Source organism: Suricata suricatta, chromosome 11 (genome assembly GCF_006229205.1).
Source record: "Suricata suricatta isolate VVHF042 chromosome 11, meerkat_22Aug2017_6uvM2_HiC, whole genome shotgun sequence".
NCBI lineage: Eukaryota > Metazoa > Chordata > Mammalia > Carnivora > Herpestidae > Suricata > Suricata suricatta.
In genome coordinates, this window is record NC_043710.1 from 48,114,091 (window position 1) to 48,133,010 (window position 18,920).

The following is an 18,920-nucleotide window of genomic DNA, read 5'->3' on the forward strand; positions in this document are numbered from 1 at the left end:
CTGGATTTGAGATAGTGAAATCTCAGGGCATTCTCTAATGCCCTGTAAAATCTTAGTTACTCATCTATGAAATAATAATAATAGTACTTATCTCACAGAGTGGCTGTGAGGATTAAATGAGATAATATATGTCAGTGCTTAGTGTAGTAGCTGGCATAAAACTTCTCCATAAATATTAGCTCCTTCCCTGTGATGGGATAAAAGGTTCCAGAGCTGGAAGATAGATGTACTGCTCTCACCAGGGCTTCCAAGTTTTGGCCAAGGCTAGATGCTGATGTCTTTGAAGAACCTCTGGGCTCTTTTATGAAAGCCATGTGCCTTTTCTGGCCTCTTATGCTGAATCTCAGGTGGGTAAATTTGACTTTGGGGACCTCAGCCAGGAGAATGGATATCTGTGTGAAGGATGCTCATCTCAGGTTGGGATAGGGCTAGTTCCTCTCTGGGTGTCTGAGCTGTGCGGTGCCAGGCTGGATCTGATGGGGTGTGGCATACCCAGGTCTGTCCAGAGCTGGTGGAAGTTGTTTTCTTCATTCAGAACTGGAATCAAGATATGGTGGGCAGAATGGGGCACTGCACATTGTCCCTATGGAGTGACTGGTGTGAACGAGGCAAGAGGAGTTTCCTGCACCACACATTCAAGGTTTGGTCCCAGCGGAAATGGCCTGGATGGACTGTGTCAACCAGACAGAGATTGGGAGGTTCTGGAACTTAGGCACACAAGGTGGATAGCCACTCTGTGGCAGCAAGACCAACAAGAACATCCCCTAACTCCTGCCTTGCACCTCTTCTAACCTAGGGAGAGTTTCTTGCATACTTGCTTCCTTGAACTGAGTGAGCCAAAGAATGGCAGGGACTAACAACTTCTTAGGTAAAAGAGGTAGAAAACCTGAACTCTTCCAGGGCATGTTGGTGGCCAGAGCAGAAGCAGGTCTAGATCTGAGTCTTTGTCTCCCATGGTCTGCTTCTGGGAAACCTCTTTGCTGGCCTCTCACCAGTCTGGTGGCATGTGTTACTGAGTTGGCAGAGAGAGACTGGGAACTAAGGTTTCTTTTTCTTTCTTTCTTTTTTTTTTTTTTTTTTTTATGAGACTGTAGAAGTAAAATAAGCATTATTTGTGATTGTATACTTTTGTTCTTAATTTTAAAGAAATAGTGTGTTTAGAACCTGAATTAGAAATTACCATACCAGCAGCCTTCAACTCCTTTAAATATTAATTTTTTCTTCCAATCTCTGCTATGTGGGGGATGGAATGGGAGATTTAGGTTTTACAAGTCACAAGGCAAAATCTGGGCCACTGACAGGTACCTATTTCTCTTTGGAAATACATATACCTACATGTTTTAAATATTTTTAGAAATTGCTCTTCCTTGAGTTTCCTAGCACGCTTGCCATCATAACATGATAGATGATGTTTGTAAATATCTGAGCATCTGATGTGCCTTAAAAAAAGCATTCTTCCCGCCTCTCCTCAGTGTTCATTTCCCTTTGTCCTATTTCTGCTTCCCTTCCTCCTTCCCTGGGCTTTTAGCCTGGGGCCCCAGGCCTCTGTGGCTGGCTATACCCTTCTCTCAGAGGCTACTGCTGGACTGTGGGTGCTGTTTTGAATTTGTAGTCTGGTGGTTTCCCTGGCTGTTTTCACCCCCAGCCATATCTAGAGGGTGTTCTTTGGGCTGAGTAGGGCACTAAATCAGCAGTTCATTTAGGAAGTCATTGTCACTGAACTAGGAGGCTTTCCTCTCAGGTGCCAGGCTCTGTGGTAGACAATGGGGGACAAAGAAGAATGATCCATTCTCTTTCTTCAAGGCATTTACAACTTGGATTGATGACCTTGGCACCTGAATTTCTCAGTCTGAAACAATAGATGTTTGGCAGTGACCTGAGGTCCTTTTCATCATTGCTAGCCCAAGGATCTTGGTGGAAAAAGACTCTTTGGTGTGACGGGATCTTTGGTTGGGGAGTACCAGGGTGCTAGGGCCTGGGAAAGCTGGGTGTTTGACTCCCTGCCTGCTTTGGGGACCTCCCCATCCAGCACATGGAGGCAGAGGAACCCAGTGGTACTAAGAGGCATTTGTATCTTACTTTCAGGGTAGATGGAACTCTGGGGTATAGAAAGGTGGGAAAGGTGGGATGGGACCCTGTGGAACTGTCATGATAGATATTTGCAAGTTTGTGCCTTTAAGTTGAATGAACCTTCACTTGAACCAGTATGGGTTTCAGATCCTGGACTCCATTCTATTTTTTGGTTTTTGTGGGTGTTTTGCTTATTTATTTCCTTCCTTTTTCACTGCAGCCCAGTATTCATTGGCCGGATATATAGGAGGAAGAAATCTAAGCCTTTTCATTTGACCACCAAAGTTTTGTTCTTTGCTATGTTGTGGTCTCTTAGAGCAGGTTTTCTATTCTTGTTGTCCATGGGGCAGAATAGGCACATTGTTTCACCCTTAGCTGCCAGATACACCCCCCTCCCCCACAGGTTGTTCCCACTCTAGCTCATATTCACTTCTGGGAGTGGGAGGTGGGATTCTCAAAGGTCCCCTGGATTTCAGAGGCCAGGCTTTATGATGTTGGTGTTGCTGAGCTGGGGTGGGACTAGAAACAGAGTGGTGACTTGCAAACAAGGAAGTGTTGTATTTAAAAGGAATTCATCCATCTGTGTGGGGTGAACTTTGCTACCTGTTGCTCTTAGGGGTTTTTACTTGTGCTGTAAGGCCTGGCAGGCAGCTGGGGCTGTTCTCAGGAGACTTGTCATGCCTGCCGATTTCCTTGACCGCTTCTTCACTGTGAACCTCTGGCAGCGGGTCATTGCCAAATGGAAATATAGGCTCTTGGTATTGTGTTTGGGAACCTTGCCGCTGGATGTAGATGCAGGAAGCCTGGGTGCCTATAAAAATGTAGACTTTTTAGGGTCAAGGACTTTGACTTCTTTCCATCTCCCTTGAGCCTGGAACAATGCCTGTTATGTGGAGGATGATGACTATTTGTTGATCAGTTGATGAGATGTCTGGGCGATGAGCCTCTTGGAGAATAGGCTGCTTGAGTCCTTATGGTACCTTCCTAACAGGTGTTACCAACTTTGGGCTCCCTTTCCATTCAGTCTACAGACTTTTAGAAAAGCAGAACTAAAAAAGACCTTAGAGCCCATTCAATATTAACCCACTTGTTTTATAGATTGGGAAGCTGAGATATAGAAAAGAAGAAGAACTCAAGTCTAGCTCTCTTGATTCTTTTATTATTTTATTGTGCCACTACATCCACCTCCTTCTAAACATTCCTGGGATCTCCCTGCTCACAAACTATTGTCAAGTAGGATAGGTCAAACTTGGCCTGGCTTGTAAGGCTTTCATAAAAAGCCTTGGTCTTTCTTTTCTACTCTTACCCTTCACTATGGCCTAATGCAAACCTTACATTTCTGCCAGTCTAGATGCAAATGTTACTTCTTTCCCAGTGCTTTTCTTAACCACTCAGCTAAGAAGGATCTCCCTCCTCTTTGTATTCACACTTAGAATCCTAAGTTTGGAGCCTCCAAATGGCACTAGTCATATAGTAGCTCACAGAGTGGATATTTGTGTGGGTCTTATTTCCCCTACTCAATTGGAACCCTTTGGAGGCCCTGCACATACTCTTTGGTAATGTTAAAGTTGGAGGGGTCTTGGAATTCATTTGGCTCAGTCACTTGATATTACATATGAGGAAGCTAAAACCCAAATAGCTAATTGACAGCAGAACTGTAAGTTCAACTCATATTTACAGATTTCTGTGCAGAAGGAGGCATTGATTTGTAATATGGTGAAATCCAGAGAGGTTGTGAGATATGCTGCTAAAGTGGACCCAGATCTGGACCCTGTGTCTGGGTTTCAGGAAGAGGGTAAGAGCCAACAGATAGGGAAAGTCTCCTGAGAGTACTGGCTCTGGGTAGAAAATAGTGCTTCAGAGCCTGTCCTGGGGTGGCAGGCTGCTCTCAGGAGAACCTCTGGCCTTATAAGGCCCCTTTACTCGAGATGCTTCCTAGAACCCACCCGTGATGTCATCAGTATTTGTCTGGTTATTTATTGCTGCATAACAAACAACTCTAAACTTAGTGGCTGAAAACTTTAATAGTCATGTATTTTGCTCACAAATTGCAATTTGGGTAGGGCTCATTAGGGAAAGCTTGTCTCATTTCCTTGCAGCATTGGTGACTCAGTGGCTGGGGGCTGGACTCCTCTGAAGGCTTGTTAACTTCCATGTCTGACTGTTGATTCTGGAGGTCAGCTGGGATATAGCTGCAGAACACCTACGTGTGGCCTGGATTCCAAGAGTGAGCATCTCAAGAGAACAAGGCAGAAGACGCATGACATTTTAATGGCCCCAGCCTCAGAAGTTACAAAGTGTTTTTTCTGTTTTACTCTGTTGATTAAGGAGATAATAAAGGTCTGCCCAAGTTCAAGGTAAAGAGCTCTGCACAGCAATTGCAATGTGGGTGTGTATGTGAGGGTGTTCCCCCACACTACTAAGCAGTTCCCTGACACCATCTTGGTGCCCTACAGTTCAACTCAATTCTGAGACTATCTACCAGAGATAACATCAGATTTCAGAGGTTAAGGGCTCAGTTTCATAAGAGGGCCCTTTCCTTCAGATGCTGATCTCAAGCCCAGGTTGTTACCTGTGCTCTCACCGACTGGCTAAAAATCAGAGGTTCCCACAACCCCCTTCTTGATTCATTAATTTACTAGAGTGGCTTACAGAATTCAGGAAACCCATTTCCTCACTAGACTTCCAGTTTATTACAAGGGATATGAATGGATACGAATCAACAGCCAGATGAAGAGATACACAGGGCCAGGTCCCAAGCCAAGGCTCTTCTGTCCTAGGGAGCCTGGGCCTGGCATAGTGGCATGGGGAAGGGCATGTGGAAGCATTCTGATTCACCAACCTGGAACCTCTCCAAACCATGCCCTTTTGGGTTTTTATGGAGGCTTCAGTTACACAAGCATGACTGATGATTGATCAGTGACCATTGGTTGATTCACCCTCCAGCCCCTTCCTCTCCCTGGAGTTCAGGGGAGAAGAACAACAGAAAGTTCCAACCCTCTAATCTCAAGGCTAGTTTTCCTGGCAGATAGCCCTCACGCTTAGGTGTAGCCCAAAAGTCACTTCATTAGCATAACAAAAGACCTTTATCACTGTTATCACTAAGGCAATTCCAAGGGTTTTTTCAGGAGTTCTGTGCCAGAAATAGGACTAAGACCAATTATACATTTTTTTATTGTAAATCACAGTGTCACACAAAAGGAAGGAAAGTAATTCATACTTGATGAGAGGATTATCAGCATCGCATTGCTAGAAGGGCATGTGAGATGGGATAGGTTGTGGTCACTCTCTTTGGAAAATACACTCTACCATGGTCTACCATGATTACATGATCACATGATCACAAAATACACTCAGTCTCTCCCCTGAAATCCCAGGTCTCATCCTTACAACGGCATTAGCTTAAATTCTAGGGTCTCATCATGTAAATCAGGTCCAGGTATAGAGGAAACTCTTTGGGGGCAGCCCCTTTCATTGTGTGCAGTTCCTGGACTACTGTTCCTCTTGGTGTGAAGACCTGTTAGTTTACAGGTCTTCACAGAGAATTTCTATCTGGCACCCAAAATACCCTAGTGGGACAGGCCTAGAGTAACTGCTGTAAATAGCTCTTTTCAGGAAGGGGAAAACTGGAAGTTACACAGCAGTTATGGGCCCATTGTAATTTTTATATTCAGTGAGGTCACAAGTTACCAACTCATTGATTAAGTCTTGGTCTTACTGCCTTGGAGGCATTTATCGGGTTTCTGGCTCCATCTTCGTCTTTGGAGCTTTTGGTTCTCCCCTGACTCAGACTCATTTTTCCTTTTCCATAAAAAGTAGCCCACTCTTGCAGGTGAGTAGTTTTCTCCAACTGCTTCATGTACATAGTATTTCAAGCGCCCAGACTCTCCCCTTCATTTTATACTGTCTCTGTGCTTTCCAGTCCCGGCTGATGATATTGTTATGCCCAAGATTTCAACATCGTCCCCCAAAACCAGAGACTGCCAGGGAGACCGAGTCACGCATGCAAAAGCAAAGGGCTTTATTATTACGGGTTTATAAACTCGGGCTCACAGACCTTACCAATGCAGTGAATCCATGCGGAGAGCCCCGAACAAAGGGGGGGTAGGGCCTTTATGGGTTTGGGAAGGGGGAGTTACAGGAAATTGTGACACAGGTACAGTGATCCAATCACAACATTTAGAGTATTAACCAATTACAGAGTAGACCCAGGACCCAGGACCCTCCTGTAGGGTGTAACTAGCCTTAAGCAATAAGTGATTATCTATAGCTTCTATCTTTAGGCCTGCCCTTAGAAACGTTAAGGGTGTTAGCTGGCCTTTCCTGATTGGGTGTTACAAGGGTGGTCCCTCCTGCCTTGGGCAATGTGTGCCCTTCTATCATCTAAGGATTCTGAGAAACTGATACTTAGGTCTCCAAGGTCAGAGGGAAACTTGAAGCCTGTCATGGAATCAGTTTGGTTCAGACCTGTGTCCTTACAATACAGTTCCTTTAAAAACTTTGTGAGTTTCAGGGGCACCTGGGTGGCTCAGTCGGTTAAGCACCAGACTTCAGCTCAGGTCATGATCTCATGGTTCGTGGGTTTAAGCCCTGTGTCGGGCTCTGAGCTATCAGCCTGCTTCGGATTCTGTGTCTCCTTCTCTCTCTGCCCATGCTCAGCTCATGCGCTGTCTGTCTCTCTCTCTCAAAAATAAATAAACATTAAAAACATCTTTGTGAGTTTCTTCTGAGTCACTTTATCATCCACTGCAGTAGACAAAAGGCACATGTACAAATCTCTTCACCAAGAGTCCTTTCCCACTTTGGGGTCTCTGTGAGACTGCTCTGGTTCTTAAGAGTCTTAGATGCTTTACTATTTACAGAGGATCTGTAAGGCCTACCCTTCAAATCATTAGAAGGCCTTTTGTGTGTCTGTCTGTAAGATTTTATGAGACGATGCTTGAAAGCATTTTTTAGGTCTTGACAAAGGATCTTCCAGTCCCACTCCAGATATTTTAAAAGAGATTTATTGAGAGATAATTAGAGCATAATAAACTAAACAGTCAGAAGTGTACCGTCTGATTAATTTACACATTTATGCACATATACACATGCAGTAAAACTGCCCCCACAATCTGAAAGCCATTTCTTTCTTTTTTTTTTTTCCTATTTTTTTTTCCATAATATTTTATTGTCAAATTGTTTTCCATACAACACCCAGTGCTCTTCCCCTCAAGTTGAAAGCCATTTCTTAATTAGCAACTTTTTTCTTGTCTGGAGAGACTGAGACTAAAACATGTGTTATTTCCTAACACAGAAAGCTCTTTCCCATTTATGTTTCCTTTCAATTTTGCTTGAGAACTAAACCATTCCTTTTTTGGCTCATCTCTTCTCTCTCTTACTATATGCAGTTAGAAGTCCGGCGGTGCCTTAGACTCTACTTGGAAATACCTTAAGCAAGTTCATCAAATTAGGTATATTTTCTGTTTTCCATGTAATGACTGGTGACAGGATTACGAAACTTTCCAATGTTTTTTGAGAGTCCCCTTCCTCTAGCTTCTGCTAACATTTTCTTTACTTTCCCTGAAGCCCCTCCTGACAGCCTGTCACTCAGTCCCAAAGTCACTGATTTAGGATTTTGTTTCAATAGCACCCTGTTTCTAATTCCTGAGATCTGTTCAGTTATCTACTGCCATGTAAGTACCCTGGGATTTATGGTGTAAAACAACCATTTTATTATGCTCACAGACTCTGTAGCTTAGGAATTCAGACAGCACTGCAGGGATGGCTGGTCCCTGTTGCATGATGTCTGGGTCCTTGGCTGGAAAGACTTCACGGTGTGGGGTGACTTACTGACTAGGGGCTGGTATTACCTTGTGGTGTCTTACCTTACGTGTCTGGGGGTTGATGTTGGCTATTTCTGGAACCTCCGCTGGGACTGTTAGAATACCTCTATGTGCCTTCTCTATGTGGCCTAGACTTCCTCATGGCATGGGAGCCAGGAAGTAGATCGTTTCTTGAGGCTTGGGCCTGACAATTGGCACAGATTCATTTCAGTTGTATTCTATTGGTCAGGCAAACACAGAGTCCAGATTCAAGAAGAGGGGTCATTTTTATAGGAGGCATGTCAGAGAATTGGGGCCATATTTTAAAACCATTACAAGTATCTTTAGTATGGTTTCCTGAAACTACATTTCTCTGCCTGTTGCCTTTCCATAGTACCTGGTTCTGTTTTGTAAAGCAGTTACATTTTACTGTGAGATATTCCTGTAATGCGTAATTTTTACCTGCCTCAGGAAGGTCTTCTGTCTTGTAAATGCTCTGTACTACATAGAGGGCTTGGGGTCCCCACCCAGAGAAGAGCTTACCAATTCTCTTTTTGCTTCCCTAGAAATCTGCTGGAAGACAGGCAGGTGTGACTTTGGTAGATTCTTAGATGTACTTTTGAAAGTGAAAAGGTGGCTCCATTTCTGCTCTGACCCTAGCTACTGTTCTACCTACTCTGATGAACTGTGATTGACCTCAAGAATCTCTAGAGATGGTGGCTCATATGCAGCCCCACTTGGTGGATGAGGCTGTCCTGGGTCCTGTTGTGGGCATCCAACCATTTGAGATGAGGTTGCTTTGGGAACAGGAAGGCCAACTCATGAGAGTTACCCTGTCCTTTGGCATTTTATCAGGACCGTCCCAGAGTGAGCTGTCAGTGGGAGTTCCTGAGCTGAGCACCTGCTCCAGCCTGGGGAACACACTTCTGGACTTGCTGACAGGACTCAGGCCTTCCTCCCCTTTCTCCTCCTGTGTGACTCGGAGTATGGCCTTGAGGGATTATGGTGAGAATGTCATCTCCAGAGTTGGGGCAGTCACTGAGTGGTAGGAGGATCCTGATGTCCACTGACCCAACAAGGGCCCACCTTTAGAGCCTGAGAATGGTGAATGGCCATCTTCTAGGCAGTTCCATTCAGAAGCAGGCTGGACACTTGTTTGGTAGAGACTAAGCATATTGGAAGCTGGGCTCTGTATAATCTTAATCTGTGAACAGGCTCACTTCATGGTATCTACAGTCCATCTTGGTACCTTGGTACCTTGGGCTATTTCCTGGACCCATAGGGACCTTCCCCAACTGGCCCCAACTTGGTCCTCTTCCTTATACTGATACTCTCAGAAGCCCCGTCACCAGAACATTCTGGGTTCAGAAATCTCTTATTATCAAGGACTAATTAAAGATAGCTTTCCCTTCCAAAGAGTCCTTGGGCACACTTGGCAATATGTGTGGCATCCCTTAGCACGAATGCTTTCTGCTCTATTACTGGAGAATGGCTTAGATCACTAACCAAAGGGTTTGGCTGTATTCTTACAAAGTACTAGAGGGAAGAAGGGGCACATAGTTTGATAGTTTGGATTCTAACTCTCAGTTTCTGTCTGTGTATACGCGCGCACACACACACACACACACACACACACACTGCTTTTTCTTTACATTTCTCTTTCCATATCCTTAGTTCATACTCTTTCTTTCCTACTCACTTGTCTTATCTGTTTGTCTCTCTGTGAGTGTTTATGCTCCCTTGTTTCATTTAAATTTCCTTTGTATTCTCTCCCCTTGCTTCTTTCTTTCTCCTTTTATCTCTGTCAGTGTTGGTTTTGGCCAGTCACAGGCTGCAGTGTTGGCATCCGCGCCTGTGCTGAGCAGATCTGGCTGCCTGCTGACAAGGCAGCGGCGTGAGTGCTTCGTTTCACAGTGTCTGCCTTCCCAGTGGCAAACCTGGGATTTTAGGATAAATAGCAAGGAGTGATCAGAGCAGAGTCTTGGATATCTTTTAGCTGTGTTGTATTTACTTTTCTATTTCTCTTATCTTCCTGGAGCCAATTATGGTGTTCAAGCACTTTTTAAATGTCATCATTTTAGCCCCCAACCAGTATATAAAGATACTCAGAGCGAGTGTTTTTCCTGTTTTATGGATGAAGAATCTGAGGCTCAGAGGATTTAGGTGAGTTTTCCATAAACACATCAAGGAAGTGATGGGACCAGGACCAGAGGAAACCCAGGTTTCTGGACTCTTGGTCTGGTATATGATTTTTGCCTTATGGGAGATGGCTTTGGAAACGACAGCGCCCTCTGGGCCGCCCTGAGTGCTTTGTATTGTTCTTCAGGTCATATATCACAAAGAGGGGTGGCAGGGAAGTCTGTGAACAATGTCCAGGTCAGACAAAAGGAGACCTAGGTTTTAACCATTTATTTTTTATTCATTCATTCAACGTAAGTGTTAATTCCTACTAAATTATAGTTGCAGTGCAAAGAATGGGGGAAAGCAAGTTTAATAAGACACTGTCATCACCTTCAACTAGGTCCATTCATTGTCTAATAAGGGAGGCAAGTGACATTGTCTAAGAAGGGAGGCAAGTGAGGAAACAATATAGTCCAATAACATGTTACAAGTACCATAACAGACATTTTCCCAGGCACAGTGGAGGCATCAAAACGTAGTCATCTCCACCTGGATGAAGAGGGTAGGGGTCAAGAGAGATTCCAGAGGGGAGCTACAGAGATATGTAAGTGAACAAGCCAGCATTCCAGGCAAAGGAAACAATGTGTGAAGGCCTAGATGCATGAAAAGCAAGGAGTTTGATGTGGGTACAGGATTGCATGTAAGAAAAGACTATGAGATGACAAAGGAAAAATAAATAGGGACCAGATCATAAGGGACCTTGGCATCGACGTCAGTGAATTTGCACTTCATTTTGTGGGTAGTGGAGAGTTTCAAGATTGAGGAGTTTCCCTTACTGGGAAGATGTCAGAAGAAAAGAGAGAGAGAGAGAGAGGGAGGGAAATTAAGAGACTATTTCAGTAGTCCTGGTGAAAGATCAGATCTGAACGAAGGAAGTAGCAGCAGTGGGGGTGATAAGGAAGGGGAAGATCTGAGCTAAGTGAAGGATGTAGAATTGGTAGGACTTAGTCATTTGTAGGTCAGTGTGTTTGGGGAGGGAGCTGGGTACAGATGGTTGAAGGAGCTGGAAACAAAGAACAAATTGGACCTTTTCTTCCCTCTGTGGAATGAGTTGGAAAACATGAAGCAGTAAAAGCCAACGGTGGAAGCAAAAGAAGCACAGGGATGAGATTACGTGAGAAGATACTCAACCCAGGTGGATGGGAGTGAGAACAAAAGGGATTCTCTGGTCTAAGGGTGATGCTTCTAGATGCGCATTGGATCCCCACCCCCTTTACTGCCTGTCTAAGGACATTGCTCCCAAATTTGCCTGATTTTGTCCTGTACCAACAGCTTTTCTCTCTTTTACTGGATCATTCCAGTCTTCTTTCAAGCATATTGTGTCCTATCTCTTAGCTCAAGTTAACCAACAAATTGCTTCTGTTACACCATGTTCCCTAAAACGGAAACCCTTTGAAAGAGTTGTCTGAACTCTCTGTGTCCATTTCTCATTCTGTTTTCTTGAATTCCTTCCAGTCAGGCTTCCCTTCCTACGTCTCCACCAAAATCTCTTTTCTTAAGCTCATAGCATCCTCCATGTTGCTAAACCTAATAATGTTCAACCATTTCTCAGTCTTCCCCTTACTTGATTGTTAGCAAATTTGACTCAGTTGATCACTCCCTGTTTTTTGAAGGTCTCAGGACATCTCTCTTCATGGTTTTATTCCTTCCTTATTGAATGTTCTTCTCCAGCAATCTTTTCACTTGTTCTTCCTCCAGTACCTGACCTTGAAACACTAGAATGCCCTAGTTCAGTCATTGGGCTTCTCTACCTACTGACTCCCTAGATGAGCTCATCTAGTCATACAGTTTTGTGTTTTTTATTACTGAAGTATAGTTGACAAACAATGTTATGTTAGTTTCAGGTACCTAACATAGTGATTTAATAATTCTGTATATTACCCAGTGCTCACCACAGTGAGTCTAGTCACCCTACAGCATTGTTACAGTATTACTACCTACTCTTCATCTCTGTGACGTATTTATTTTATAGCTGGGAGTTTGTACCTCTTAATCCCTTTACCTATTTTGCCCATCTCCCAAGCCCCCTCCCTTTTGGCAGTGGTTAGTTTGTTTTCTGTGTCTAAGGATTTTTTTGTTTAGATTCCATATATAAGTGTAATTATATGATATTTGTCTTTCTCTATCTTATTTCATTTAGTATAATACCTTATAGTTCATCCATGTTGTCATGAATGGCAGGATCTCATTCTTTTTTATGCCTTAATAATATTCCACAGTGTATTGGCATATGTGTGTGTACATCTTCATTATCCAATCATCTATTGATAAACACTTTGGTTGCTTCCATATCTTGGCTATTGTGAATAATGCTACAATAAACATAGGAGTGCAGATTTCTTTTTGAATTATTGCTTTCATTTTCTTTGGGTAAATATGCATTAGTGGAATTACTACATCAGATGGTATTCTGTTTTTTTTAAATTTCATTTGAGAGAGAGAGAGAGAAAGTGCATTAGTGGGGGAGAGGGGGGGAGAGAGAGAGAGAGAGAGAGAGAGAGAGAGAGAGAGAGAGAGAAGCCCAAGCAGGCTTTACACCAAATGGAGAGCCTAATGTAGGTCTCGATCCCATGACCCTGGGATCATTACCTGAGCCAAAAGCAAGAGTTGGACACTCAGGCAGCTGAACTACTAATGCATCCCTCTGTTTTTGATCTCTTGAGGAACCTCGACACTGTTCCCCACAGTAGCTGTACCAATTTCCATTCCCACCAAAAGCGTACAAGAGTTCCCTTTTCTCCATATTCTCGCCAGTGCTTGTTATGTCTTGTCTTTGTGATACTAGCCATTTTGGGGGGCAAAGACTGATGGAGGCTGATTATATTCTTGGGATTATGGAACTAGTGCCATTTTCAGGGAGTGCTCAGAGGAGATTCTCGAGTGTCAGAGCCCCTAGTAGAGAGAACCCCATGGTCCAAACATCAAGACCATGGCAGCTGCTCTGTGGGGAAGTGGAGGAGAGGCACGGGGATGGAGGGTCCAGGGCAGTGGTTCTGCGCAGGGATAGGGCAGGCCAGTTGTACACAAGGCTGGCCTTTCCCACCTGCATCAGTTTACTGTTGCAGTGTAACAACCTCCCCGAAAACCTAGTGGTTTAGAACAGTTTATTACGTCTCATTTTTCTGTGCATTTACTGGGCAGTCCCTCCACTGGTTTCCTCCGGAGTCACTCATGTAGCCAAGTTCAATTGGGTCCAAGATGACCTCACTCACGTGTCAAGCTCACGTGTCAGGCTCACGTTGAGGCATGCTGTCGGCTCTCGGGGCCTCGGTTGTGCTCCAAATAGCCTCTTGTCCTTTAATAGATCAGACTGGCTTCCTTACATGACATTATCAGGGTAGCATTCCAGGTATGTGAAGGGGGCTTCTGCTAGGCTCCTTGAGGTCTCAAGTTTGGAACTTAGCTTAATTTCTACTCCATTCTGTTGGTCAAAGCAAACACAAGGTCACCCTAGATTTAAGGGGCAGAAAAATAGAATTCACCTTTTGATAGCATGAGCTGCAAAGGATTCACAGCCGTTTTTAATTTACATCCTTCCCTGTTCACCCCAGATATTTAGAATCCAAGGACAAAGGGAAGCTCTTTGAAAAAGTTTGCCAAGCAATTATTCTGAATGTGAGCCACTCATTAATATTAGTTATTATCAGACTAAGACTGATTGCTATGTGTGAGCCACTGAGCTCAACACTTGACACACATTGTCCCTATTCCTTACAGTAATCACCTGAGATGTGTGTTTTTTAACCTCCATTTTACAGATTGTGATACTAAGGTTTAAAGAGTTGAAGTTACTTGTTCAAAAATCATGTAACTTGGTAGTGGCTATGCTGAAACTTGAACCCCAAAGCTTTCTAATGTTCTTACCCTCTGTTAAGAACTGGCCTAGCAGAACCATTGAATGAAAACTTAATAATGATAATTAACAGTCCTCGTGAATTACAGTATATGCTATCAATTTGCATTGATAGTCTCATTTGCCCATTATGACAACCCTTTGACGTAGGTGGAACGGTTTTGAGGAATTGAAACTGGAAGCTCAGACAGAGTGAGTGGCTTTGCCCAAGGTCACATTCCGAAAAAGGTAGAAAATTAGAAACATGGAGAGTCAAGTGAGAATTGCATGAGAGTTCTTATCTATCTTGTTTACACGTCTCTTCCCTGAACCCTGGAGTGAATGATGAATGTGGGGATGCCTGGGCGCCAGGCCCCTTTCCTCACCCCGAGCTGCTAGGGCACTTCGGGCCTGGCCTGTGCGGGAAGCCGTGCAAGGAGCACCCGTAGCCCTGGCCATAGCTCAGCAATGATACAGAGACCAGGCAAGGGCCAGTCTCTTCTCTATTTGATGCTTCATGAGAGGAGGAAAACTAAACTTTAGTTATAGCAGGGTAGTCATTAAGGCATTGAGAGAATTTCTTGCTTTGTGGAGATTCCTCCGTGCTGGAACTGCTAAGGGAAGTTAGGGAGCAATTTGTTGGGAAGAAAGCGTGCTGGAATCAGACCAGAGATCCTCACCATATTTCTTTCCCACATGTGGGAACCGTGCCACACACACCTACCCCCGCCCCCTCCATAAGTACAGTGGCTTCATGGCCTGGGGACTTCTCATCTTGGGAGTTGAGAAGACACATCTCTAAAGGAGCATGTATCAAAATGTCTGGACCGGTAAGGCATATACAGAAGGCTTCTTAAGAGATTCTGAGTCTCATTAGGTGCCTGTCATCTCCCACTAGAATTTAAACTTAAGGACATGAATTTTTGTCTCTTTTATTTATTCTTATATCTAGCACCTAGTGCAGGGCCTGGGACATAGTAGGTGCTCATTAAGTATTTGTTGAATGAAAAAACACATGTTAAGGTTGTTTTCTATTCTATTTCTATCCCACTAGAATTTAAACTTAAGGACATGAATTTTTGTCTCTTTTATTTATTCTTATATCTAGCACCTAGTGCAGGGCCTGGGACATAGTAGGTGCTCATTAAGTATTTGTTGAATGAAAAAACACATGTTAAGGTTGTTTTCTATTCAAGGCATTTTCTCCTACCTCTAAATGAGAATAGCTGAAACACAGAGTCCTTTGTGTAGTCCAGACTCTACTGGCTTACAGGGCTGGACTGATGAACTTTTGCATCCATGGTTTTGTGAAATAAATGAGGGACTTCAGGCCTCCCTCGATTGTGAGTAGGTTGGGATCTCCCCAGGCTCAAGCTTGGCGCATTGCCCTGCTGCTGCCTACTCTAGGGAGCGCTGAGACTTATTCTTTTCACACGTCCTTACTGAGCAGAGTCTCTTTGGTCATTGGCTTGGCTGGGCACTCAGTTTCTCTCATCTGTGCCCATGTACACGTGGGATGGCTCTTGTTTGACTTACCCTTTTAAAAACAACTTAAGCATGTTGAGGTTTCCTGTTGATCAGGGGCAGCCAGAGGCTATGACCCAACCGGGAATTGTCGGCCAATCCCTGACTCACCCAAGCCTCGGTTTTCTGTGTGTGAGCAAGCAGTGACAGCAGGCTGGCTCGGGGGCAGCTGGCTGCCTTCCTGTGGATGGCATGGCACTCTGGAGCCTGTGAGGCTACTGCCTAGCTTCAAGGGCCATGGCTTTAGGGTCAGGTAGGCCTTTGTAGCGTGTGGCATTGGCAAAAAGCCTGCTGTCTTTGAACTAAAATTGTTTGAGAAGACGTCTTGGCTGGAAGTTGACAGTGAACTGCAAAGAAAGTCTGCTCCTAGTTCTTGTCAATAAGCTCACTTTTATCTTTTTGTTTCTTTTTTTTTAAATTTTGTATGTTTTATGTATTTTTGAGAGAAAGAGAGAGAGACAGCATGAGCAGGGGAGGGTCAGAGAGAGAGGGAGGCAGAGAATCCAAAGCAGGCTCCAGGCTCTGAACTGTCAGCACAGAGCCTGATGCAGGGCTCAAACCTATGAAGCGTGAGATCATGACCTGAGCTGAAGCCAGACGCTCAACCGACTGAGCCACCCAGGCACCCTTATCTTTTTGTTTCTTTATTTGTCCTTCATTCACTGAGCACCTTCCACATACTGAGGATGTGTCCTTCCACCTGGAAGAAATCGTGGTCTAGTAGGGAAGAGGTCTAGAGGTCTTAAGGGGGAAGAGGTCCCTCAGGGCTGTGCTCAGTGCTGTGAGGCTTCCTACTGAGTTATGTCCAGTAGCCTAGGCAGTTCGGCGAGGCCACTGCTTCCTCTTCAGAGGGGCCGCGTGGTGTACCTAAAGTTCCTGTCCCAGTGGCCCCCCTCACTAGCTGAGGCACCTTGGATGAGATATTTAGCCTTTCTGTGCTTCAGGGTTTTTCATTTGTAAAATGAAAATAAGAATAATAATTATATAGAGTTTTTGTGAAGACTCAGTGAGTTAACAGTATGTATAAAAACATGTATTTGGAACTGTTCCCCATATCTGATAAGACCTGTGTGTGGATTTAGAGCTGAGAAGTGGCTGGTGCTTGTTTGAGTGGATGCCGCCGCTGCCTGAGAAGCTGCCCCCCCTTCCCCATGGGCCTCCTCACTGACGGGGCCAAGAGGACTCTTATTTGAGGGACCCTTCTGATCCTTTTGAGACCTTCAGGGATCTGAATTCTGGTCAGGACCCAAGCCGAGCTGCATATGCTGTGGTGGTAACAGAAGTCTCAGGGGAGGTAGGGGTTTGTTAAGGAGACAAATCAGAGGGCTCAGGTGAATGTTTGGGGCACTGCCGTAAGTGGTGTGCTGGAGATGCTTTCTAGCCACTCCTGAGAACTGACCACTAACGTTTCTTCCCAGTGCCCCATTCAGCGAGCTCATGTTGGTAGCTTAAAATCAGCCACAGTAGGAATATTTATACCATGGAAATTGTCAAATGTTACAGATCTGTGCTTTCTCTTTCAGAGGGCCGATTGCTAAACATTTTCAGACATGACTGGTCCTACTGTGCTCTAGTTGGCAGATGTAGATTCTGGGGAGCTTCTCACCTGACACAGAGCTGGCTTCTGCTCCAGACGGTACTCAGTGTCTCTGGGCTTGAACGGGGCAGAGAGACCCATTGAGTGTGACCTGCTGTGGATAAGGAGCTGTTCCTTTCCTTGAGGATGGCTTTGAGGGGGTGTTTCACTTGACTAGAGTACTTCGAGCTTGAGTGTCCTGCAGGGAAGAGATACTGAGCTCTCTACACATGTAACACAATGCCTGTGGTTGTCGGCCACTCACTGACATTTTCTCTTCTTGTCCTTTTTTTTTGGTTGTTGCTTTTAGGTCTCAGTCAGTCTCTCCACCTCCAGTTCTCTCCCCACCAAGGAGTCCCATCTACCCCTTCAGTGATAGTGAAACATCAGCCTGCAGGTACCCAAGCCGCTCCAGCTCCCGGCTGCTCCTCAAGGACTGGCACCCCCGTGATCTTTCACCCCCAAATCCTCAAGCTCCCTCCCCAGACACTTCGCCACCCATCTGTCCCCTCAAGGCCACCAACTTCAGTTATTTGGACAGAAGCCCTTCAGTGTGCAAGAGAGAGGACCAGAAGGAGAATGTCCAAGGGGCAGCCCAGGATGTAGAGGGAGTCGCTGCTTGCCTCCCCCTTGCCCACAGCACCCCGTCCCTGGGGCCAGCAGTCGGCTCACGGAGCTTCTTTCTGAACCGCACTGGCACCCGTGCTCATAGCTTGGGCATCCGGGAGAAGATCTCAGCATGGGAGGGTCGCCGAGAGGCTTCTCCCAGGATGAGCGTGTGTGGGGAGAAGCGGGAGGGCTCTGGCAGCGAGTGGGCGGTCAGTGAAGGCTGTCCCAGCGTGGCGCCATCCCCCTGCAGCTCAGAAAAAACCTTTGATTTCAAGGGCCTCCGGAGGATGAGCAGGACCTTCTCAGAGTGTTCCTACCCTGAGACCGAGGAGGAGGGAGAGGCGCTCCCTGTCCGGGACTCTTTGTACCGGCTAGAGAGACGGGCAGGCCGGAGTGAGTCCAGTGCCTTCCTCAGGGGGCATGGCAGCAGGAAAGAGAGCTCAGCAGTGCTGAGTCGGATCCAGAAAATTGAACAGGCCCTGAAGGAGCAGCCAGGCCGGGGACTCCCCCAGCTCCCCAGCAGCTGCTACAGTGTAGACCGAGGGAAAAGGAAGACTGGGACCTTGGGCACCTTGGAGGAACCGACAGGAAGCACGAGTGTGGGCCCTGGCAACCGTGCAGGAGGAGTGGCCGGAGTCATGGGGGAGGCAGGCCCACCCCTGGAGACGGAAGGCAGTGGCTCCACTAAGCCAGGGACCCCTGGAAATAGCCTGAGCTCCCAGCTGCTGCCATCAAAGAGCTCCCCGGATCCTGCTGTGAACCCTGTCCCCAAACCCAAGCGCACCTTTGAATATGAGGCTGACAAGAATCCCAAGAGTAAGCCAAGCAATGGTCTACCTCCTTCGCCCACACCTGCTGCTCCACCCCCCTTGCCCTCCACCCCAGCCCCGCCAGTCACCCGGAGACCCAAGAAGGACATGCGTGGTCACCGCAAGTCCCAGAGCAGGTAACGAATGCTCCTCCAGTGTCTTCACAGCCAGGTCCTCTGGCTTTCTTTTCAATGGAAGATGCTAAAGCAGACTGTAGTTATGGGTCATGGTCAGAGTGCTTCATGGATCCTGAAGCAGTGAGTAATTGTTAGGTGGTAACATGAATTAGGTGAAAAAGAAATTGTTCTGCTCTTGCAGGATAAGGATACATAAACATGAGTGGGAGGATGAAAATGCTTCTTCCACATGCTGTCTACTGAAGGTGTGGGCTAGGTTTGGCCTTGGGGGCAGAGTTGGGCTGCGTCTTGAGCCCTGTTGGAACTACCTTGGTCCGTGTGGGAAGAAGGGTAGGGCCACCTTTAGATAGAATGGGCAGTCCCTTGAAGAGTGTAGGA

At 45.6% G+C, this 18,920-nt stretch overlaps 1 protein-coding gene across 2 annotated transcripts in view; it reads left to right on the plus strand.

Moving 5' to 3' along the window:
* Positions 1 to 18,920, plus strand: part of ST5 (suppression of tumorigenicity 5) — a 158,988-nt gene that overhangs the window by 107,579 nt on the left and 32,489 nt on the right. For both annotated transcript variants that reach the window (XM_029957736.1, XM_029957737.1), the window contains one exon: positions 17,298 to 18,542. In XM_029957736.1, coding sequence (XP_029813596.1) covers positions 17,298 to 18,542 — 1,245 coding nt within the window. The remainder of the gene's footprint in view (positions 1 to 17,297; positions 18,543 to 18,920) is intronic.